Here is a 26167-nt window from a genome sequence, read left to right on the forward strand (position 1 = left end):
TAATTAATTAGCTGGTTTCCACAGTTTGCAGCTTGGGCATGTTTTCTACATTAGCAGTTGCCTTAACTCCACAATTAGCATGATCATGTGGACACGTGGCTACCTGTACTTTTTCTGTATTAGCTAGTAAACCAGCAAGCCTTACTATGTCAATAATTTGTTCTTGTGTAAGTTCTGGAAGCTTCTTATTAACATTTGTGTTGTCATCGGACACAATTACGGCTGGCTTTTGTATTTCTGGAAGTTTCTGTTCCTTTAGAATGGCCTTCTCCTTTTTGCTGTATATTACATACAAAACAATTTGGAGTATACCAAAAATAAATCCCAATACATTTGGAGCCTACAAAACACAACAACAAAATTATTAATATTACGTTTAACATTGAAAATATTACATGTAATTAATTAAATAACTTACAGCAATGTTAATGTCTTTTAGTAGAAGACCATAGAAGAACCACATGACTGCACTTAATGTGAGAAAAACCGATAGGAGAAGTGGCATGTATTCCACACTCTTTGTTTTAATAACTTGTCTCTGCGTACGTAAAAATAAAAATCAAAATGACTATATATATCAATAAGATGTGAAATACGTGAATAACTATTTGCACGTAAAATTGCTTACCACAATGCCTAAGGGTGCAACAAATACACATAAGGAGAAAATAAGGCAAATCCATCCAACAACTTGTCCACGAATGGCTCCTTTGAATAGAAATTGAGTAACCAAAATTATTGCACCAAATCCACCCACAACAAATAAAGAGAGCATCTTTATAGTTTGGACCTGCGTTAAATTAATTATAAATATCAGATTTTTTTTTTTAAAAAAAGTATGCGTTAAAAAAATTTATTATGAATTTGTCGGAAAAACTTACCCTGGATTTTTTAGGTGCGTAGAAAAGGTAGAAACCAACGTAGATAGTTTCAATGAAGACACCAAATGAGTTTATAGTGATGAGAAGTGTTGTGTTGGTCTTCAAAAATGCGTAGTAAATCCAAAGCATAGAGCTAAATAGAGCAACCACATATGGAATTGATTGATACCCATCTGTTGATTTTTTCTTGTATATTTTATAAAATGTAGGTCTGCAAATGCGAAAATATTATAGACTGTTAGTTAGATAATATGCAGGAAAAAAAAAGTTTTATTCCGCATGCATATTTTAAAATTATAAATAAGTAAACGGAAACTTACAGTGGAGAAAGAAATACAATGAACGAGACTATGTTACCTGCAAATCGCCAATAAGAAAAAATATCATGATTAGAACTTCGAATAGATGTTCGATAGAAAGTGAAATAATTAAAAAAATTATTAACGATATTCTAGTATGATGTAATGACTATTTATCACAATCACAAATAACATGTACATGTAAAATATCGATTATATATATTTTTTTGGAAGGAGGAAAAAAGTATTTACCAAGGACACCAAAAGCAAAAGCCCAATGACCAGAAATACCAGACATTTCTATTTTATGTTTCTACAGCAAGAAATTCCAAATCTTTAGCTCACCCACAAAGAAGAGCTAAGAGTTGCAAATTCTACTTGACAATGAAATAAAAGAGAGATACTTTGACATATTTATATAGGCAAAGTTGTAGTGATAGTATAGTATATTTTATTTGGACAAATATTTTATAATAGTATAAATGCAAAAGAGCACTTTGAATAAGAAGTGCAATGCCAAATATCTAAACAAATCCAAAGGTCCCAGGATATATGCTCTTTTATTCTGTCATTGCCCAATCTTCAATGTCCCTAAGGCTTACAATTAGGGGTGTTCACGGGTTGGTTTGGATCGGTTATTAGTCAAAACCAAAACTAAACCAACTTAATCGGTTTTAAAATTATCAAAATCAAACCAAACCAAATATAATATACATTTATCGGTTTGGTGATTATCGGTTTCGATTTGGTTTGGTTCGGTTATTCGGTTATTAACCATACACAAAAATAAAAGAAACGATTAATTTAAAATGTGGAAAAAGTGACAACAATCCATTCAAAACGAAAAATAGTTAGAATGACTTAAATTACTGAACTTTCGATCACTAAATTTACTATCAATAAAGCTTTAAAATTCACTATATTGGCCTAGAAGGAAGAGACAATAACATTTTCAGTCCCACAAAGAATTGTCATAGACACTCATATACATGAAATCAATAAGATAAATGTTTCATCTTGGGTATTTTTGCTTTCAATAAGTAAATTATAAAGAAATTTTAATGAAAATATGTATAAGATCTTTAAAATTGTTTATAAAAATAATATATTAAGTATGTATATTAATAAAATATATGTATATAATTCATCGGTTCGGTTCGGTTATTTCTTCGGTTTTTTTTTTAATAAAACCATAACCAAACCAAATACTATCGGTTTTCAAAAATCTAAAACCAAACCAAACCAAACCCAAATAAAATCGATTTTAATTTATCGGTTTGGTTTGGTTTTTCGGTTTGGATCGGTTGTTATCCAAACCGTGAACACCCCTACTTACAATTGATCATGCTTTAATAATTGTATTTTAATGTATTTTTATATAAAATTAAACTCCTAATAATCAGCTAAAAAAACAAGAAATGATGGGGGGACCAATTATTGTCAGCCATTTGGCATCAATAATAGAGTTTGTGCTATCAATAATAGTCCGTTGAGGAAATCAATTTGCTCTGCAATTGCATGCCCAAGGAAATCAGGATATACTTTGCTTTATTAGTGGTTTGTCATTTTATTTATCTATATCGATCTATATGGAGCGAAAATAAAAGAAATGCATTCAATTACTTAATTTCTTGTTATTCGGAAATGTTGAGGACTTGTTTTTCATATACACCAGATGTCAACTCAACGGGTTACGACTATATTTAGTTGAGTCAAAATAAGTTGAGTCGATAAATTGATTAGGTTATATCCTGCCCAGTATTGGTTTGGATCAATTGAATTATACACTATAGATCATAACTCAAGCTGTCCAAAAGGTTCTTTTCACTATTGGGTTTCTTTTTTCTACAAATTTTGTTTAGGAATGAAACCAAACTAATGATAGAATAATAACATTTTCTTTATTTATCATAATTATTTCAAGTAAATCAAACTCAAAAGAAGTTAATTTATAATGTTTTGATAAGATTTTTTATCAGTCAAATTGAACTATATACATGCAAGCAACACAACTTTATTGGCCCAAACTTTAGATGAGCTTAATTACACTCTGCTCAAAACATCTGTCAATAAATATCATAAAATAAATGAACACTAATGCGGGTTAATTATACTTTTTAAGCTATATATATTTGACACCTTACATGTATAATATGTTTTCCTATGCATGGAATGGTTCATATTGCGTTGAACTACCCCACCCCACCAAAAAAAAAAAAAGATTCGAATCGACAGAAGTTCAAAGTTAGAATTTATTAATTTTGTTATGCTTGACCAACGACATGGATTGTGATGCAATGATGAAATTACTTAATTCTTAACTAGAAGTATCAAGTTTGAGTTCTTGGTATGGAGAAAATCCTGTTTGGAGCGCCACCCCTAATCGATCCTGCAATGTGTGATCCAAATTTAGTCAGGGCTCCAATGTGAATTCCGGACATCGGATGAAAAAGAAAAATTGTTATGCTTGATAACTTTTGTTGGTAGGTACTTTAAATCTGTTATACAAAAGTTTTAAAATACTAACATATTTTTAATTTCTTTACTGTTCTCCCAAATTCAACAACCACACGTATTTTTTAAAATATCCTCGTGATTTTAAATCGTTTTCCAATGATTGAACCCCAGATGTTTCGTATAAACTTCTTCTCTTACTTTATAACTTCCTTTTCCTTGGATGAACCATAAAGGGCATTTGGTACCACTTTGAACGTTCTTGCTTTAATCTTTGTCGTATAATAATACAATGAAAAAGATATTATAGTGATTAAACAATTGAAAGATGGAGAACCAATGGTGCATTTCATTTCTTCTAGTTGAGTGGAAGTCGTCTTTGATTTCTCTACTCGTGTTAAAATTGGCCCTTTCAGTGGCGGAGTCAGAATTTTCACAATTCAAAATATGAATAAGTTAACGCAACAAGCTGAATAGTATAATTTTTCGTCGAAGAGAGAACACACTTTTTTTAGTTAATGATGTTCTCAACACGCTCCTTCACGTGCGGGGGCCAAGAATGTGGAAATTCTTTTTAGTTTGGGTGGCGGTGAGATTCGATCGCATGAGCTCTGTCTGTTCTGATACCATGTTGAAGTGTGTTATCATCTCATCTAAAAGCTTAAGCTGTTAGAGAAAACACACTTTTTATTAGTTAATGATATTCTCAACACGCCCCTCACGTGCGGACCTGATTCTTTTTCATAGAGCACACTTATATTATTTACTTATATTCTCAACATATTTCTGGTTCCTAACACAACTTTTTTCTATGGTACATGGGAAAACAAAAACTAAAAAGGTTTATAATCTTTCAAAATATATACCCATTTTCTAGTGCTTAAAGCTTATTTAGCTTTTAACGGGAAGTTATTTGTCATTTTAAAATCGTGACCAATTTCTAGCTCTCTGATTGGATGTATTTCGGGTAATTCAAATTAAAAGTGCATGAGTCAAATATGGTTAAAAATAATATGCTTAACAGACCTAAGTAATTTATTGATAAACACCGTCTGATTTCTCGTTCTTCTTATGAGTTATGATGAATAATTAAATATACTAATTTATATATAGTTGTACCTATTAATTTAGTGATAGAGCCAAAAATTTTATGAAGAGTGTTCATGTGCTAAAGTGGGACTGTTCGTCTTTAAAAGTGAAAAAAAAGAGTTGTTATTATAGTGAGATTCAAACACACGGACACTTAGGGTGTGTTTGGTATGAAGGAAAATGTTTTCTTGGAAAACAAGTTGATTTTTGACTTATTTTCTCATGTTTGGTTGGTGAGTAGAAAATATTTTTCGAAAAAGATATTTTGTGTTTGATTTATGAATGAAAAATGTTTTTGAAAAATTTCTTTTTTTTACTAGAGTAGAAAATAATTTTTGAAATTGAAAATATTTTTTAAAAACAAACTTAATTTTTTTTTGGAGTGGGGGCAGGTAGGGGGTGGAGGGGTCGAGGGTAGGGGTGAAAAATTGAAATTTTAAAGTTAAAAATATTTTTTAAAAACAAACTTAAATTTTTTTTGGGGAGTGGGGGGGCTGGTAGGGGTTGGGTGGGTGGGGGGTCGAGGGTAGGGGTGAAAAAAATGAAATTTTGAAGTCGAAAATATTTTTTAAAAACAAACTTAAATTTATTTTTTTTTTTGGGGGGGGGGGGGGGGGGGGGCTGGTAGGGGTGGGTGGGTGGGGGGTCGAGGGTAGGGGTGAAAAATGAAATTTTGAAGTCGAAATTTTTTTTAAAAACAAAACTTAAAATTTTTTTTGGGAGGTGTGGGGGGGGGGGGGGGGGATCGAGGGTAGGGATGAAAAAATGAAATTTTGAAGTCGAAAATATTTTTTATAAACAAACTTAAATTTTTTTTTTGGGGAGTGGGGGGCTGTTAGGGGGTGGATGGGGAATGGGTAGTGGGGGTCGAGGGTAAGGGTGAAAAAATTAAATAATATTTTTTAAAAACAAACTTAATTTTTTTCTTTTTGAAGGGGGTGGGGGCTGATAGGGGGCTGGGGGGGGGGAGGATAGGGGGTGGGGGGTAAAAAATAAAAAAATGAAATTAGAAATATCTTTTAAAAACAACTTTTAATATATTTTTGGGAGGGGTGGTGGCAGGGGGTGGGGGTAGGGGTGAGGGTGGGGTAAAAATATTGAATTTAAAAACAAACTTTAAATTATTTTTTTTGGGGGGAGGGTGGGTTGGAGGGTTGGTTTGAGTGTAGGAATAAAATAAATTGAGTTTTTCAACAATTTTCTTTTAATTGGAAGTTGGAAGAGAGTTTTGGAAAATGTTTTCCTTAAGTTTTGAAAGGAAGTCATTTCCTTAAATTTGAGGAAAATTAGTTGATTTGGAAAACATTTTCCAAAACATTTAACCCAACCAAAAATGAGAAAATTGGAAATTTCCTTCATACCAAACACACCCTTAAAGTTTATGTGTCTTTGATCTTTAAAGGCGCCTGAAATCAGTGAGTTATATCATATTATTGTGTCAAAGGTGTCCAGATATATTATTAACCACTTTTGTTTATCATTTTACTTGTATATATGATATAATTTTCTTGACAAAGGGTGTACAATTGGACACTATGACATGAGTGTAGCTACACCACAGCCTATTACATGCCCCATGAAAGTATTGACTTGGTTATAATTGTAGTTTTACTTATTACTTGCTTGATAAATTATACTCTATCCTCTCCCTCTCCCTGTTCACTTCGGACTTTGTACAATTTTTAGGTTTTGGACAATGATTTGAGGAATAAGTAATTAACAATGAGGATAAAATAGAAAAAAATAATTGTCTTTTCTTGATATGTTAAAAGTGATAAATAAAAAAAAAAAAAATTTTGAAATAATAAACAAGTAAAAGTGAACTTGAGCGGTTGACTATGATTCATTATTTGGCCCATTTTGACATACCCTATTTCAACTCAAGTAACATTAGTTCACCCATTTATTAACCTAAAACTAATACTACAACTTATCCTTTAAACACCCCTAATTATACTGTAGCCAACGTGATGAAAATAAGGTATGCATCAAGAATTAAACAAGATGAAGAAAGTTTGGTAAATATATTAGTTAGCACCTTATAATTTAATTGTGAGCCACAACTAACGAATTAATTCTTTATCAAAAATTTGTTACTTGAAATTTGATTATCATAACATGACCAAATGTTATAAATTTAGGACACAAATTCAACACATGGTACGTAGTACTACGTATGTTTGAACATTAACAACGAGACTCTTAAATAAACTTTTCACAAATGGTATGGATGAATAATATTAAGTTTGAGCTGAATATACACATCATATAAGTTGAAATTGATAAAATAACATATAATATTTGTTCGATTAGTCAATTATAACTTTCTTCATTAACTTGACTCCTCAGGTGCACCTTTATGTAAGACGACACAAAGCCATAAATGAGTCAACATATTATAAGTTTGAAAAGGAATTTGAAGATCTGGAAATAATACTTAATTTTTCTTCTACGTTAAGTATAAAGACTAAAGAATGTGCTTCTTTAATTAAAAGTATTGAATTAATAAAGAGAGGACTACAATTAAAGATATTTTCTTCCAAAAGTTTCAAAGAAAGGACCTCATTATTACACAATTAAACATCGGTTCCACCGATATCGGAAAAGAACCAAAAAGTTTATATAACTTTTAGAAAAAATAATTCATATGTTAAGTAATTATCATCCCCACATATTGAGATTAATCAATCAACAAAATGGGAAAAAATGGTACCTAACTAATTAAAAAAATTGATGGCTCCCTTTATGATTTGAAAAGATAACTTAACTAGCGCTCAGTTTTATTTTGGAAAAGGCTGAATCTTTGACTGCTAAATACTCAATAAATTGTGTAGTCTGTAAATCTATATTTTAATTTTGACAACTTTTATAGGGATCCCCTTTCATTTATACTACCTCTGTCCATAATTACTTATTCATTTTTCTTTTTTAGTTGTCTCTAATTATTTGTCTATTTTGACAAATCAAGAAATGACAATTTTTTTTGATCTATTATACCCTCAGTTAATTACTTTGAAAAAGGTAAATTTTTTTGAAAAGCTTAAATTTTTTACTCACCCACTTCATAATTAATAGGGGTAAAATGGTAAAGTCATTATGTCAATTATTGTTTTCTTAATACGTGTGTCAATTCAAAAGTGGACAAGTAATTAGGAACAAAGGAAGTTTATTATTGACATTTCATACCGTGTCCAACACCTGTATGAAGTCTAAATTACCCTTCCAACAAGATTTTAGCTTAAACTTGAAATGTCTAATCATGGGAGGAATTCCAACCATTTCACAATTATTCATGTCGGTTAAAGAATACTTATAATTAAAAAGTCACAATTAACATAAACAGCTCCTTTAGTTTTTTGTTTTTATTTATTTTTCGAAAAAATCTTTTTGGTCAGAATGATATTTTATCTATGTTATTTTACCTTTTAAAATATTTTTACCCTTTTAACTTTAATACCTTTAACTAAAAAATGGAAAAAACATCAGTTTATTTTAAAATAAAAAAAAATATTATAATTTTTTTAATTTTCTGGTCATTTAGCACTTTCCTTATTTTTCATAGTTGATCATTTTCCTTTTTTACACGCATATTAAGAAATCATAAATAAATAGATAGTTTTACCAATTCACCCTTAAAACTTCTTTGAAACTTTACAAACAAGTGTGAATACTTTCAAAAAGAATTAATTGGATATGGGAAAAATCAATTAACGTTTTCTTTATTTTGTAAGTTGATCAACTAATACTATGAGACAACTACTGTATTTTTAATATAATGATCAATTAATATGGGACAAAAAAAGTACTACCTAACAACTTTTCATTTATGTTTTTTTTCTCTAGAAATAATACTGAACAAAATTTTTCATTTTTTTTAACAAAATGTTTCATATTTACTTAAATGAGGGAGAGAATTCAAAATACATACTACAAAAAAATTATGAAATTAATGACAATATATATTACTAATAATTAAATGTGAGACTAAAAACTCAATTTTTAGAGAAAAAAATATTATTTACTTATAAGTTATGTCTTAATACGGCTCATATTACTTAATTATGTCTCATATATTTTCCTTGACACATTTATATCATACTTTTTTTCCTTTTTAATGCAAAAGTTGATCATAATACTTATTGAGCATACTTCGACCAAAATAACCTCAATTTAGACTTATATTTTCGCAAAGTTTCCTTTTCTTTTTATATGGAAAAAGATAATTAAACCACCCTCCCTAGTTAAACTCATTAATCTTGAATATTGATGACTTGAAGTAGTACATTTTTTTAAAAAAAATAAAAATAAATCAATAGTCTATCCCAATTTGTCTTTCTAAACGTATTCCACAGTAACATTTTAGGGTATATTTTATTTTAAAAAAATTAGTTGTGTGTTGACGACGTTATGTTGAGAAATGTTACTGTGAATAATGTTTTATGCTAAAAACGTTACTATGAGTAACTTTTTATAATACGTTACTATGACTCATGTTTTACTCCTAAAACGTTACTCATAGTAACGTTTCTGAAAAATCCAATCATGGGCCATCAATTCCTGCAATAAGGCGGCCTAGATTTGACTGAGTAAACTTGATTGAAGGAAGTGCCAAGGATATACAAAATAGAATATTACAGAATTGCCAGTCTCCAGGAGACATCTCGAACAATCATCTCAAAGGTGTTTTTGCATCAGAGAGATTGTTGAATGGCTACATGATTGGATTGATTGTTTAAGGCATTTGGCAATGATCAAGCTACGTTTCTTCAATGAATAAATATGTTTCGTTAAAAATAAAATATAATGCCAACGTGCATATATATAAATTATAAAACCAATATACCCAAACATATACTTATTAACTTAAAATAATGATAACCATTTTATTCCTTCATGAATAGTACTATAGGACAATAATATGCCAAGAAAAACTTACACAAAATAGAAATAACTTGTTTACATACAAATAATAACAGATGAGTACTATTATGAAAAGCCAAAACAAAGGAATTAATGCCAAATACACAAATGAAATTGTACTAATTAATTAACTACTCCTTAATTAATTAGCTGGCTTCCACAGTTTGCAGCTTGGGCATGTTTTCTACATTAGCAGTTGCCTTAACTCCACAATTAGCATGATCATGTGGACACGTGGCAACTTGTACTTTATCTGTATTAGCTAGTAAACCTGCAAGCCTCACTATGTCAATAATTTGTTCTTGTGTAAGTTCTGGAAGCTTCTTATTAGCAACATTTGTGTTGTCATCCGACACAATTACGGCTGGCTTTTGTATTTCTGGAAGTTTCTGTTCCTTTAGAATGGCCTTCTCCTTTTTGCTGTATATTACATACAAAACAATTTGGAGTATACCAAAAATAAATCCCAATACATTTGGAGCCTACAAAACACAACAACAAAATTATTAATATTACGTTTAACATTGAAAATATTACATGTAATTAATTAAATAACTTACAGCAATGTTAATGTCTTTTAGTAGAAGACCATAGAAGAACCACATCACAGCACTTAATGTGAGAAAAACCGATAGGAGAAGTGGCATGTATTCCACACTCTTTGTTTTAATAACTTGTCTCTGCGTACGTAAAAATCAAACGATCAAAATGACTATATATGTATATATATATCAATAAGTTATGAAATACGTGAATAACTATTTAATTTGCACGTAAAATTGCTTACCACAATTCCTAATGGTGCAACAAAGACACATAAAGAGAAAATAAGGCAAATCCATCCAACAACTTGTCCACGAATGGCTCCTTTGAATAGAAATTGAGTAACCAAAACTATTGCACCAAATCCACCCACAACAAATAAAGAGAGCATCTTTATAGTTTGGACCTGTAAAAATATAATATATTAGACTTATGTGTTGCGTTCTTCATTTAGGTATAAGAAAGTTTATTGTAAAAACTTTACGTACCCTGGCTTTTTTTGGTGCGTAGAAGATGTAGAAACCAACGTAGATAGTTTCAATGAAGACACCAAATGAGTTAATAGTGATAAGAAGTGTTGTGTTCGTCTTCAAAAATGCATAGTAAATCCAAAGCATGGAACTAAAGAGAGCAACCACGTATGGAATTGATTGGTACCCTTCCGTTGATTTCTTCTTGTAAATTTTGTAAAACGTTGGTCTACAAAAGTGTGATATATTATATGGTGTTAGTCAAATTAATTATAAGCCATACAAAACAAGAAAAATCAATATATGGAGACTCACATTGGAGAAAGGAACACAATGAACGAAATAATGTTACCTGCATATTGCAAAAGAAAAAAAAAAAACATAGTGGGTTAAATAATATTTAATGATAATTAAGGTAAAATTATGAGCTCAAAGAAAAATAATATGTTCGTGATCATTTTGTTAAAAATAAATTTTGAAATTTAAGGAGCTAGAAGGAGAAAACGGGTAAATTAATTTACCAAGGACACCAAAAGCAAAAGCCCAATGACCAGAAATACCCGCCATCTTTCTTTTTTTTACTGTTTCTAGCAAAATAATTGCACTTTGTCTCTCACTCAAAATGCTAGAGTTGTTGCAAAAGACAATAAAGTTTAATTTCTATTTAGCTGTGATGAAATGAGATGAGGACTTGGTTCACATATTTATACTAAAATTAAAGTGTTTTTTTCTTTTTCTTTTTTCTTGTAATGTATTTAGAGAAATATTTAATTAAAGGTGAAAAAAGCACCTTAGAAGATTGAGGGGGTGGTATGATAAGCTCAAATTTAATTAAGTTAAAGGGTCCCATTAGGCTCTTTTGTTATGTCATTTCCCAAAACCTTAGAATCACTAATACTTGAACAGCTCAGGCTTTACTTTTTTGGACTGTTTTGCTTCTTCTTTCATTTTCTCTAAAATAAACCACAAATCAACAAAAATAGTCTAGAAATTACGATGGGGTCAATCAAAGCCAGCAATTTGCATCAATAATAGATTAAAGTTGGGGCCATCAAATTTTGGCTACGGTTGGAGCTATTGAGAAGATCATCAATTTGCTTCAATGGCTGAGGAATTAACAGATACACTTCGATCGGTTTGTTAGACCTTATCTTGTTCTGGTGCGGAGTTTGATAACGAAATAAGACTTTAAGCACAACTCAATCTCAAAAGATGATTCATGAAGTCTATCAGAATTGTCCAAGACTATATAACGAAATCTCACATCCATTAGGGACTCAACAATGTCGCTTATATATATGTTATATTGTGTAATAAAATGGATCCAATATCTTTGTTTTCCATTAAATCTGTAAATTGACATGTTTTTGTGTGAATGAATTTGGGCAAAAGATCGGTGGTCTACTTATTCTGTGAAAAAAAATTGAACCCTCAAACCACATGAATTAATCAGTAGAAATGTGTATTATCTGGTGAACGCAAATTATAACTAACAAATTAAATAAATCGTGTATAGATGATAAAAAAATAAAATCTCTTTTCTTTTATTTCAAGCAAAGTGTTGGCACTCGTTTTTTTTCCTTTTTTTTTTCTTGGATGAGATTCATTTTATTTTTCCAATTGGGTGTTCGAACAAAATCTCACATTAATAGATAAATTGATAGAAAAGTTACATATAAGGTGTATAATTTCTTAATAGCGTGAGCTCTTTTGAAACAAATTATACGGACTAGGCTCAAAGTATACAATATTATCACACCATGTTAAGTGTATATTAAAATTAGTTTAGCCCAACTATTTAGTGTCTAGATCCATCAGAACGAGTATGATATATAAAATACTCAAATGATCTGGGTGCATATAGTGTATCTCAAAAATTGACTCATGGATCATGGTACTGGATCACATGGAACTTAGTTCGAGGAGAGGATTGTTGAGTATGCAAACAAGACCCACATTGATAGATGAAACGATTGAAAAAATTACTATATACTCCCTCCGTCCCTATTTACTTGTTCATATTTCCTTTTTTAGTTGTCCCTATTTAGTTGTCCATTTTGACAAATCAAGAAAGGACAACAAATTTTTTCCTATTATACCCTTATTTACACTTTTTGAAAATTGTAAAAGTGTATGTTGTTTCCCTCCAATTTATTTCACTTGAATTCAAATAAGTGGTTGTAATTTTGAAGTGAAAAGTTGTCATAAGGGTAAAATTGTAACTTCACTGTGCTAATCATTGTTGCCTTAATCTGTGTGCCATTTCTAAAGTGGACAACTAAAAAGGGACGGAGGGAGTATTATAAGGTGCAAAACTTCTTTAATAATATAGGAAAACGTGTAGACTTGACTCAAAACAGATAATATCCTGTCATGTTAAAGAAGTTTGTTAGACTGATTTAGCCCAACAAATATAATAATCATGGTTGAATTGACACCAAACAGTCTACTGTACTTTAAGGTTTTGTGAATACTATTCTTACATATCTCATGAATTGTGCTAAATAACTTTTTCCTGGGTATAGATATATATTCAGTTAAGAATAATACAAAAAAAAGGGGCTAAATTTGACATTTGGATGGTTTAAGGAGATATTACAGTGTGACTAAATTGTATTATTCCCTAAAACAAAAAAGCCAAAACAAAGGATTGACGGACAAAGAAATTAGCTTTGTAGTATATTTGATTTTGAAGCTAGGAAACTGACAACCATTCAAATGATAGGCACTTTTAATCCTCTTAGACAGATTTCTGAAATCGGTGAAAAGTTATTGGTTAGCCTCTATATAGCAATAATTGATGGAAAAACAATATTATTAGACTTACTTCACTACTATATATACTATTATTATATATACTTTCAAAACATTACGTATCTGATCATTAATTAAGAATTTTCTATCATATATTGAGGAAGATACATTTAGATCCATGTATTTTTGCTATTATAAGATACACTAAAATAGGGAGAGAGACGAGCAAGATGGGAAGGAGGCGAGTGAGATTCATTATGTATCCTAGATACATGTGTATCACACTAGATACACACTATGTATCTGATGTAATTCACATGTATATAGGATACCAAATACATAGGAGAGTGGCGAACGAAATGAGAGAGAGGCGAGGGAGGCAAGCGAGATTTGTTATTTATCCCAGATACATAGGAATCCACTTGGATACAATATATCTAAAATAAATTACATATAACTTTGACCTCATGTATCCCAAAAACAATGATTGAACTCATCTGCAATTACCACATATAATTTGTTAGATAGAGGGTGATAAAATTAGTTCATATTTATTAACTCAATTTGACCCACTTATGAGCTATGGTTTATTATTTATCTCATCGTGACTCAATAAACTCATTTATTGATTTCATCCCATTTTGACCCAACTTAATTAGCTCATTTTTTACACCCTAATGATTGTATGTAATATAACTCTTAAGGGAATAGAACAGTTAATCCATGAACACATTAATAGAACATTTGATTTTAACATGATACGCTGCCACCAATTAGAACGTTTTTTGGTTAATCTTAGTAGTATATTATTAAAATAAAACGCACCATGTATACACATTACTTGTCTCATTTTGATTTCACATGCAAAAAGTAAAGAGACATTATCCTGATTATTAAAAAGAATCTCAGCTTTAATAAAGTAAGATTACAAAATTGAAAGATTGAGATACAAAATTGCATTCTCAAATCCTCAAAATTGCGTGGAGAACTCAAATTTATATAATTTTGTGTGTTGAATAAGGTAGAAATAGTGAATTGATGGTCCTCACCAACCCATGCCATCATTTTCTATATAGTTAAAGTGTATTTATGAACTTTTAGAGACAAAGTAAATGTCATTTTTTAATCGTGATGATTGGAAGTTATTAAAATATAATGTCTTATGTATGTCGGTATATTTAAGTGTTTCAATAAGAATTTTCTTGACTATTATAAAATTAGGTTTTGAGTTTTCTAACTCACACTATAAAATTTGGTGTGTTTATCAAAACGTGATCCATCTAACTCGATGTTTGACCTTCAAATCAAATATTTTCACGCTTCAGATGTCCAACTATGGACTTAAGACGGAGTGTGTTAAAAATAAAAAAAAATTCATAGCAATTATTAATGACAATCATCCTTCCTTTGAGCTACCTTTTGAAGTGTGTGATACGCCGGAGGAAGGTGATGAGAACATCAAGTCATCATGCCTCTTATGTCCTGGGCTACACACGTTCTACAATGATCGGAACAAAGGGTCGCATTCAGCGAGGGTCGGCTAACCCAAAAATTTGTCCTTAGTTTGGATTGCAGGCTGCAACTCACCTGCATGAAATTGTAATCGTTGGTTAGTCATACAACGGTGAATTCGTTCTCGAACCTTGTACACACTGCTTGTTACATTGTGAAAGTTGGTCATGCCTGAACTTGTTGCCTTAATTGCAAGGAGGGGGTAGGTCCAAGACTTAATTTTCCATGCGTTTGTCAATTAACAATAACAGTAACAATTACTACTATTCCAATATAATCTCACAAGTGAAATTTTGAGACAATGATGTATACTAGATCTTACTCCTATTTTATAAAGACAGAGAGGTTGTTTTCGATTGTCATACATAATTCTAATTTTTTTTGTAGATAACTCCTGATATTTGACTGGCCGGTACAAAATGTGTTTTGCATTCTCACATTTATGATAAATTAATTATGTAACTAAATGTGTTTTGCGTTCTCAAATATATGATAAATTAATTATGTAGCTAAGAAATACTATACCTATTACATGAATTACTGATTCGATAAGAAGATAATTACTAAAATTGAAAGAAAAACAATAATGAGCATCTCAAAATAAAATGTTTTATTAATGAAGAACTTTTTATTTTCTTAAAACTTTAATAAATACTATTTCTTGTAATAACTATTAGAGAGCTAGAAAAAAGTGACTGGGCTCATGCCCACAAGAGTTGGGCCACAAAAAAAATGGGTCGATTCACCCTCTTTGCTCGCCATAAACTTGCAAAAGTTGTTCAGGCTTGATATTAACGAGGAAGAATTGACCAAAAGAAGCAATTATTTGATTCAATTCACCAAAGTAATATGAAACTTTAAAATTTTACAAAACTAGTATAACCTTGTTGGTAATAACGTATTAGGCTTTATTTCATTTTAAAAAATAAATGGACAAAAAATACTTGGGAGACGGCGTTAAAGAAGATTTCGTTACTAGTAGTAACGTTTTAGGCTAAAAATGTTACCATCAGTAACGAGTCTCTGCAAATCTGCCACTTTTGAATCTTTGTACCAAATTTCGTTATTACGAAGCACGTTTTAATGGTAAAACGTTACTCCTAGTAACGATTCTGTCAAATCAAATCACGTCTCCCAACTGAGAATCTTTGTATGAAATCTGATGTTAAAGTCGTTACTATTAATCACGTTTTAAGACTAAGACTAAAACGTTACTCTGAGTAACGATTTTATCGAATCATGTCACGGGGCTTTGAAGATGTCTTATTGATTTGATCTGGCAATAAAACATTACTGTGCGTTACGTTTTAACTTTAAAACGTGAGTCATCTCATAAAGCGGTATTTCTCTCTTTTATCATCTCTTCAAGGACATAGAGCTTCGGTTCCTCTTCTTCCTAATGGGCTACGAGGACCCTAGAGGACTCTTAGAAAGAAGGATTACCGTCTTGCGTATCGTACTGGCCCTTATTAAGAACAAACTGGCTGACTTCCTGGCCTTTTTTATTCAAAGAAGGCAAAGAAGGAGAGGAAAGCACAGACGGGAAAGAAAGGCGTCAACTCATTCAATGAATGTTCTTTTATTCACCACATGGATGAATCCTACTCTGTATTTTCTAGCAGACAGTCATTTGTCTAAAGAGAATAGACGTATAGCAGCTCTCTGTCATAACATAATGAAAGCAAGCAAGAACGAAATGAGCGCTTACCCTATCGACTCACAGTAACAACAAATTGTTAAAGTGTTCCTTTTACAATTTGACCACAGATCATTATAAGAAATGGTGGTGTAGAATGTTTAACACATTCCAATAATTTTCTACAAAGCTTCTGTTTATGTTCCCCATTGTTGAATCGATACTCACAAAATTTTAATAGGTAAGTCTTGTCAATATGTTGTAATGTATTTATAAAAACATATTTTTAATAACTATAATGCATCTTATTTTTGTGTGTAGGATTTTTGATAGCTAATTTTGAAGATAACGTGATGATTGCTTTATATTGGGGTGGTGAAATAATCACTGAAATGAATGAATTTCGATATAATGAATGTGCCATAATGATTGTAAGCATGTCTATTTCGATCAACTATGTTGAATTAATTAAATTGTTGCATGAGAAAATGGGGACTGATGGTGAAAATATTCAATTGGATATTTCTGAAAAATATTCATGCTCATTTCAAGGTAACATTACAAGATTTATTGAGTTCAAAATTGAGAATGACCAATCTTTGCTATAATTTTTTGCCATTCCTCATAAATTCTTGGACAAGATTGATATAAATCTTTTGGAGATGTATATAAAGATTAGACCAATAAATGAAGATAATCTATTTTGAATGAATGATCAACATGGTTATCATATGAATTTGTTGGCTCAAAATTATGGATTTGCCACAATCAGTCAGCCTCATTATGCATACAGTACAACACATAGTATCCATCAACCATTTGGTGTAGGCCTTAAAGAACATGAAAATTGATCATTTGCTGAATGCTCGAGTAGTCAAAGACATATAGTGAGTAGCCACAACCAATATGAAATCAGGTAAAGTAATCTTTTCATATAAAAAATACTAATTTTATTTAGTAGCATGAATAATTAATTATTTTCATTTTATGTATTTCATGAAATTAACTTTTTTTCTACAGAGAAGATAAAGCTACCTTTGATTTGTGTAATGATGCACATGTTCAAAGAAGTGATAAAAATTCGGAGGAGGATGAACCTTTAGAAGATGATAGAGAGAGTAAAACCATTGAAAGTGAATTCGATGAAGATATTGGAGATTTACCTCAAAATATTAGTGGGGTAAATCTTCCAAATCAATTTGATCAGGATGTATCTGAAATGCAAAATAATGATAACCTTACTTTACAACATTGGAGAATGAGGAAGATATTTTTATCTCTACTCGTGAATTCGAAATGAAATGTTGTTCTATTTGGTCAAAGGATGCAAAAATAGATTTAGAAAAAGATATGTGTTTTAGCAGCAAAACTAAGTTGAAACGAGCTGTGACAATTTGGAATTTACGCAAAAATAAAGAATTCAAGGTTGTAATATCAACTAAGAGCATATGGACTGTGAGATGCAGGTTTTATGATTCATTGGGTTGTCCATAGTTTCTTTGAGGTCGGAAAGTTGGAGGTAGTCTTTGGAAGATAGAAAAGTATTTTAGTAATCATAGATGTGAGACTGAAGGGCTTGCAACATGTCACACTAACTTAGATACCAATTTAATTGCATCTTTATTTTAAAATCAAATACGTAAAAATCCCAAATTGTTGGTAGTGGATGTCATTTCTAAGGTTCATGAAAAATTTGGTCATCAAGTAACATATAGAAAATTGTGGCTTAGGCGTCAACACGCATTTACATTGGTATATGGTGATTTTCAGAAATCATTTAGTGAGCTTCCTAAGTTTTTTGCAGCTTTTCAATACTCTAATTCTGGAACAGTTGTGGAATGGAAACACGAAGAGTCAATTAGTTCGCCAGAAGTAAAAGCTTTCAAGTTTGTATTTTGGGCTTTCAAGCCATACATTGATGGATTCCAAACTTGTCGTCCTATTATTTCAGTAGATGGAACTCATATGTATGGTAAATATGAGATAAAATTGTTAATTACTGTTGGAGTTGACGAAAATGATAACATTCTTCCTCTTGCGTTTGCTATTGTTGACAAGGAGTCAAAAGTGGCATGAAAATGATTTGTTTAGGAAACTGAGTACATATGTGATAAAGGATAGAGAAGATATATGTATTATTTCTGATAGGGCAAAAGGAATCTTGACTAGTTTATTAGAATTTTGGCAATTTCAGGAGTCTCGGGCCTTTCATCGATTTTGTTTAAGGCATCTTAAAAGTAACTTTCAATCTTAATTTCCAAACAGGGACCTCAGTAATGCTATGAGTGCTGTTACTGCTCATCAAGTAAGGAAGTTTGAAGCTTTGATGTGGGAAATTCAAGAAGAAAATAGAGAAGCATATGAATACCTCATGCGAATTCCACTAAACAAATAGACTATTAGCCATGATGATGGAAAAAGATGGGGTGTATTGACAATAAATCTTTCAAAGTCTTTCAATGGATTTCTAAAGAAAGCTCGAGGCTTGCTTGTCACTGCCATGGTTAGATTTTCATTGGAGCAAATCGTTGAACGATATACTCTTCTTTCAACAACACGTTTTCTTCTACCAACAACACCACCTTTTCCTCGCCTACTAACTGGGGGATGCAACTGGACAGGTTGTACCATATCTCTTCTATAATCGGCTGACACATGAACCCTATCAGCCTCATGGACATATTTCAAACAATCAGAACCTTGATCCCGCATCATTTTTCTAAACATGTATAAGGCCTCATATGATGGATTATCACCAAGTGTTTTAGCTTCATCAACCATCGAATGAATATGGCGTACCTAAGAGCAAAAGAGATATTTATAATTGAGTTTAGAATTTAATATTTAGAGACACTTATTCACCACGAGAATCAATCCAATTTTTTTCTTTAATGTATACCAAAATAATGATACCAAAACTCGAAAACTAACACCTTCTTTTACTAAAAAATCTCACCACACGACTCAAACTTGGCTTCTGACAAAAAAAGTTCACAACATTGTAACATTACAAAAAAATCCACACTCAAATATGCAGTTCAAGATCCCTGTACCCCATTTGCAAATCATACAGACCCTATGCATTTAGGTTGTTTTAAGGAGTAAAAGATCAATCCAATTGCCCACTCTCAAAGTAGACATGCTACTGTACATGTATATATGCATTAATAAAATTAATTAGTAGCTTTAATAACTATCAAAAGTATCCTATATTAAGTAAAAGTACCACAAATATCAATTAAGTAAGAGCAATTAAATGAGGTGACATATACCATAGTTTCATATATCGTTGAATTAGGCACATAACCTTGTTGACTTTGAGAACACGAATTAGGATTACCAATAACAAGATGAGTACTAATGCGAGCCTAAACCAAATAAGGTAGAGATCATCATATCGAAATGGTTCATGATTGACCGGTGCATCACAACTATAATGGAGCCGTTGGTGCCAAAGTGATAATCATTGTGCATGTTATAATTCCCAATTTGCATTTGGTCTTCCCCGACAATCATGACGAAAGTGTGTGGAATCAAATGGAAACGGAGTTGGAATAACTTGTTGCAATCCAAATTGTCTCATAACACGATCTGGCAAATGAACCTCGACTACATTCCAACAAAAGATTGGAACTCTAACCCGCCATATGTTTCGTCCAGCGTGACAATAGACATGAAGACTCTCAATCACGTCATCAGGATATGATTACCAAATAAACTACATGAAAAAGGAAAAAAATAAAATGTATCTTTACATTTACAATCTTTATAAAAAAATTAAAATGATATGCATTGTACTTGTTCTTCTATCATAGAGTCAAGGGCATCCCTATAAACTTTCAACACATGCTTGGTAGTATTTGTCCAATTAAGATGCGCAAACCATCTAGTAGCATGTGGACCCCTAGGAAAATCAACAAAAACAGTTCTCGCATCTTTCTTGGCTACTATCTGAGGATTGAGGACAGTGACTCTCTCCCATGCCCAAATCTATTAAAAAAAAGTTTTAAGATTACATCTTTTAAAGTTTCCATCATCCAATAATGCTATGGAGACAAATCAAAGCTTACATCTTTCAAAGTTACATCCTCCAGTAGCACTATATATATACTAAAAAATAAATTATAAGTAGGAACAAATATTATTTTGATAGGTAACACAAACAAAACATAATATGAGACATACGTGCAGAGCATATGTCCAAAACTAGTAAATTATAAGAAATACAAATAAATAATTTGTACAATTTTTAGGTATACCTGAAGTAGTGGTAGAAATCCGGCTATTTCATTTTGGGTAGTCTATGAGGCTTTACAAAGAAAATGATATAAGTAAGCTAAGGTCGCACTCCCCCAACTATAAGACCCAATTTTATCGATGTCCTCGAGCATAGGCAAGTACATAAGCTTCAAATAACCACCAGATGTATCCACCATCAACATACCTGCAATCATCCAAAACATATAACATTTGGCCTTCTGATTGATCATATATTGCGTTGCTATGTTCGGCAACTCTGGTTGGCTTCGTATGTATGCATTGAATGCATCGATCTTGAGGGAATTTGTTTTGAAGTCTTCACGAGATGGAATGAAACCTAATAATCTTTGACAAATGTTTTGTCAATCCCCTATGGTCTTTATTGTCTCATTAGCAATTACTGGATCACCATTCACAGGTAATCCATACAACACCTCTACGTCCTATAAGGTGACTGTTGCTTCACCTGTCCTAAAGTGAAAAATATGAGTTTCGAGACGCCATCGCTTAACTAATGTAGTGATCAAACTACGGTCGATAGCAGGCCGATTAGCTTTGTAAACACCATACAATCCACATAATCTAATCACTTCAAGAACTTGTGGATGGATAGAATATTTTTCTATGAGCTTCCAAAAATTTTCATCTTCTCTCCTCATATTAAGAATCATATTAGGACTTCCTTCCCATATATCTTGTGATCTATGAGTGAGTTGTCCCGTTATTACATCCAATTCAAGTGGACTGGGATCCAACTGGTATTCACTATTATTCGCCATAAAAGAAAATACCTATGAGATACATATGAAAGTAAACTTAAATGTTATCTCAAATATTGTTATGTGATTTTTTCTTGACATTCATCTAAAAAAGAGAAGCATGAATTAGACAAAGCGAATTAAGAACTTGGATAGGCCATGCTATTACTATGGCTCTAATTAACAATGTTTTGATACCAAGTGAAAATGATCCCAAAAAAGTGTCTTGAAAGATCTAAAATATTATTTGGCATTATCAGAGATTGTATCTTCTTCATATTAGAAAAAGAGAAAACTTGGAAGTTTATATAAGATAGTATCTGGTCGGAGCAATGTATGCTCTTACAATCAAAGCCATTTTCTTTATGCAGTTGATATCTTTGCTCATCGGAGCTTCCGTTATTCGAATCAACGGTAGTTGGGATGTGAAAGTTGTTACGCAGGCAAATCAGAAAATCAGAAAGAGTTCAAGTTCACTGGTGAAAGTTGCTACGCAGGCAAATCAGAGAGAGTTCGAGTTTACTGGCCAAGAAAGGAGTGTCGAAAAATAGTCCAAAAAAATTAAAATCAAAGAAAAATCTATAACAAAATAGAATCATATATTGAAATTCAATTTCATGGGTTTTTTCTCAATTTACAAAAGATAGAATTCTTCTATAGATTTGTCAAGTCTTACTTTGTAAAGAAAAATCAAACCTTGAACAAAGAAAATTACCTTGAAATAGTTATGACGCTAAATCTCCTTCTTCCGGCAACACTAGCGGCAAGAATTGGGAACTGAACGGTGTTCGCAGCGCTAGGGTAGGGCTGAAATTTCAAAGTAGAACTGAAATTGGCTTTAGAGTAGGTTAAATCGTATAAGTGTCAAATTTGGGTTTATGGAAAATTTAGAATTAAATGTATAAATAAATAGAAAACGTTACCCGTAGTAACGTTTTCCTACTTAACGTCGTCCCTCATTAACTTTTGTCCGTTTATTCTTTTGAAATAAAATATGGGCTAATACGTTACTGCCAACAACGTTTATACTAGTGTTGTAAAGTTTCTAAAAAATATATTATTACTGTAAATTGATTTAAATAGTAGCTTGTTTTGGTCAAAAATTCTATTAACGAGGGAGATTAAGCAGATAAGCAAACATATACCTAGTTAATTAGTTAACATAATTATAGTTTAAATTAATTATCTCTCAGTCTCTTTTCAGCTATAATTATGTGTGTTCTCTCCTCTCTTCCTCTCTCCTCTCTTATACATATACAAATACAAATTATACATATACATATACATTCGTATGACAGATATACAAATACAATTTGCCTCTCTCCACTCTCTACCCTTTCTCGCTTGCCTCTCTCCTCCCTCTCCCAATCTCGCTCGCCTCTCTCTCTTAATCTCGCTCGTCAGATATACAAATACATATGTATACCAGTTACATATATACAATTCGATAGATATATGTCACACCCCAAAACCAGATGTGATGGCACGTGCCCAAACCCCACCGGACACGTCAGCCTAACACCCAAAAACCCGACGATACAGAATTTATAAACAAGAATAAGATAGAAAGATAAGCGGAAGTCTTTAAATAAACTCAACATAACCCCAGAATTGGTTGTCACATGTACAAACCTCTAATACAGAATCTGAATAAAATATACAAGTCTCATAGTAAAGTTCTAGAATAGAACAGAACAGTAAATATAGATAACTTGAGGGCACGTCTGGAATGAATCGCTACCTCTCAAGTAAGTCTGGAAGCTCTAATATGAAGATGAGTAATAAGCCGGATCTGATAGAGCTGTCAACCTACACAACTGTGTAGAAGCAAGGGTGAGTACCAAAAGCAACAGGTACTCGCAAGTAACACTAAACTAAGCTAAACTAGCAGCTACAAACAACTACTTTCAATCCCAACCGAACCACCGAAACTTCATTCTAACAGCGAACCAACAACCTATACTACATAATTCATAATCAACAGATATATCTAACAGTGTCTCAACATCAACCTCATATCCTCATGTAAGAGCAAATAGATCATATATCACATGAAGAGGGGCAAATCGGAAAAATCCACACACCACAGACAAAGATGAAGTCAAATGCGATGCAAATGCAATAATGATGTCATGTAGTCGTGATGCATGTCTGTCCTAAGATACACATCTGTTGACGTAATCAGACCGCGCTGAATACTCAAATCAGAACCCATGGGGGCCACACATGGACCATGTATCACCGCCGGAACCAGATCCCATCGGCATCCAAATCGCTAGCCGGAGCTAGTCCATCTCATATATCTCTAGCCGGAGCTAGTCTCAACTGTGTCTCATATCCATCCATCCTCATATTAGTGTCTCAGAACTCATGCAACAGATAGTTCACACATGGGATGAATAATGAATATGCATATGTCATCAATCACAATCATATCACGATCACATCATAGTATTACACATTATTTGTCTCAATCACAACCATATTACGATCACATCATAGTATTACACATCATCTATCTCAATCACAACCATATCACGACCACATCATAGTATTACATATCATCTGTCTCAACATCAATGTCTGTATCAATCATAGACTACTCATGCTCTTCTATCATCTCAATATCAGTTATCACATGACTTATTCAACAAATTCAAGTCACATATAACACATTTAGCTCGTTTTATTCCCCATCTTTCAATTACAACAATTTCAATCAACAAATAAAACTCATCCTCAATCCCCATTACTCCCAAACACAATTAGGAAAGTAGTCATGTGTAGTCTAAGAGTTTAACAAATTTTAGAAGTCACTTGCCTTAAAACACTTCAACTAGTAACTCAAATTTGAGTTTTACCCTTCCGAGCACGCTCCAAATCACCACAATCTATTCATAAATGGAATCTCACAATCAATACGAATCTAACAACACCAATATTGTGAAATTTGGAGAAAAGGGTAAAATGGTCAAAAAAATCTCGTTTCGAAAAATATTCTCGAAATCTGGAAATTTTTAGTGAAAAATGTTCCCCAAGAAATTTAGAATCCAATAGTGAAAACCGTTTCGAAAAAGGAGTTGAAATGAGTTCACAAACTCAAATTTTCTATTAAATTCGGATTAGGCAAAAACCCCCAAATTTTTCAGTTGAGATCTCAAATTTTGATGTTAAAATCCATAAATAATCGATGAAAATCAAAGATATAAGTTGGAAATAACTTACCCAATGAATTCCTTGCGAAAACCTACTTGAAATCACCTATTTTTGAGCTCTCAAAGTCTAAAAATGGAGAAATGGGTATTTTTCAAGTTGGGGGAAAATGGCTACTGTTTTTGGCTTTAAAAAATAAGAAAAAAAACTGCTGTTGCAGCTAAAAAAAAACACAGCAGCTGAAACAACAATAACACCAAAGTTTAAGTCCCCGTTGGACCCTCAGGATTCGTTCGGAATCTCGTGCACACAAACTAAATATGTACCCCCACTAAATTCGACGTTCCGGACTCAATGGAACCGTCGGAATTTGAATTCGAGGACTCCTTGACCCGAAATTCAATAAGATGCCAAGAAACTAGTTTAACGCCAAAAAAATTCGAAACTCAAACGGAGCGTCTAAAAATTCAACCAAGACTCATTTTAGACTTAGAATCGCCTCCCGAAACCAACGGTACTCTCGGAATTTCAATCTGAGCCTCGGAACCTCGTATGTTGACCAAAGTCAACTCTTTATCAAAATTTCACAACTTTAGCAACTTAGGACCTCAATTCTTCGTTTCAACTCCAAATTCGACTCCGTAACTTCACACAGACCCGTTTCGACATTCTAAAACTGCCGGAATCGATGGAAATCCGATCCGAGTCCCGAAACTCCAAATGACTTGAAAAAGCACTTTTTAACCAACTTTAACTCATAAAAACTCAACTTCTCAAAAACTCAACTTTTTACCAATTTTTCCTCAAACCAACTTTACAACCACAAAACATGGGACTCGGGGCAACTACCGAAAGGGCAAAATAGTCATTTCCACGAAAATTACCAAAATGACCTTTCGGGTCATTACAATATACAAATACAATTCACCTCTCTCCACTCTCTGTCTTCTCTCGCTCGCCTCTCTTCTCCGTCTTCCAATCTCACTCGCCTCTCTCCCCCCTCTAACATATAGCTACAAATTGTAATTAGCAAACTATAACTATAGAGCCTAATTAAGTTTATTTTAGTGGCTATTCCCAATTAGCAATTTGTGAAATAATTAGTCTAATATTTGAGATGATCTAATTTATAAAATAACCAGCAAATGCATATATTTTTTAACTGATTGTGTCCAAGTATATAATCCCAATGAATATTTGACTATTTGAGTTTTCATTTGTTAATTTCGGACATCTTCGTTCATCCATGTTCAAGTCATCTGAAAATTAAACTAATTGTTACCCAAGTAATTCAAAATGAATCCTAAAAGTCCTGTCATAATATTTAAATTTAAAAAAATCCTATTTTTCTTTGATATGTTATATGTAGTTATAATGAAGAAAGTTTTTTTAAATAAATAAAGTGTTTGATTATTAAACCTTATATAAATTATAAGAA

General features: G+C 32.0%; 1 protein-coding gene across 2 annotated transcripts; it reads right to left on the minus strand.

Moving 5' to 3' along the window:
- LOC125813670 (bidirectional sugar transporter N3-like) lies at positions 1-11230 on the minus strand. 2 transcript variants are annotated; one of them, XM_049493118.1, is made up of 6 exons: positions 11178-11230; positions 1202-1238; positions 882-1092; positions 629-790; positions 419-538; positions 1-340 (listed from the first exon to the last, which is right to left on the minus strand). In XM_049493118.1, exons 1-6 carry the CDS (start codon positions 11221-11223, stop codon positions 8-10), a joined length of 909 nt encoding a protein of 302 aa, XP_049349075.1. In that variant the 5' UTR covers positions 11224-11230; the 3' UTR covers positions 1-7. The 2 variants fall into 2 exon arrangements, with proteins under 2 accessions (XP_049349075.1, XP_049349074.1); XM_049493117.1 differs by lacking the exon at positions 11178-11230 and adding an exon at positions 1433-1539.
- Between the last annotated feature and the right edge of the window lie 14937 nt (positions 11231-26167).

The sequence above is a fragment of the Solanum verrucosum genome, unplaced genomic scaffold (assembly GCF_900185275.1).
Source record: "Solanum verrucosum unplaced genomic scaffold, falcon-dt-bn FXZP01000205.1, whole genome shotgun sequence".
Taxonomy (NCBI): Eukaryota; Viridiplantae; Streptophyta; class Magnoliopsida; order Solanales; family Solanaceae; genus Solanum; species Solanum verrucosum.

Coding starts and splice junctions, on each gene's coding strand:
- LOC125813670 (XM_049493118.1), bottom strand. CDS start 11,223: ATGGCGGGTATTTCTGGTCATTGGGCTTTTGCTTTTGGTGTCCTTG. Junction 791..881: donor ACGCACCTAAAAAATCCAGG/GTAAGTTTTTCC, acceptor AATTTAACGCAG/GTCCAAACTATAAAGATGCT. Junction 341..418: donor TAAAAGACATTAACATTGCT/GTAAGTTATTTA, acceptor TGTGTTTTGTAG/GCTCCAAATGTATTGGGATT.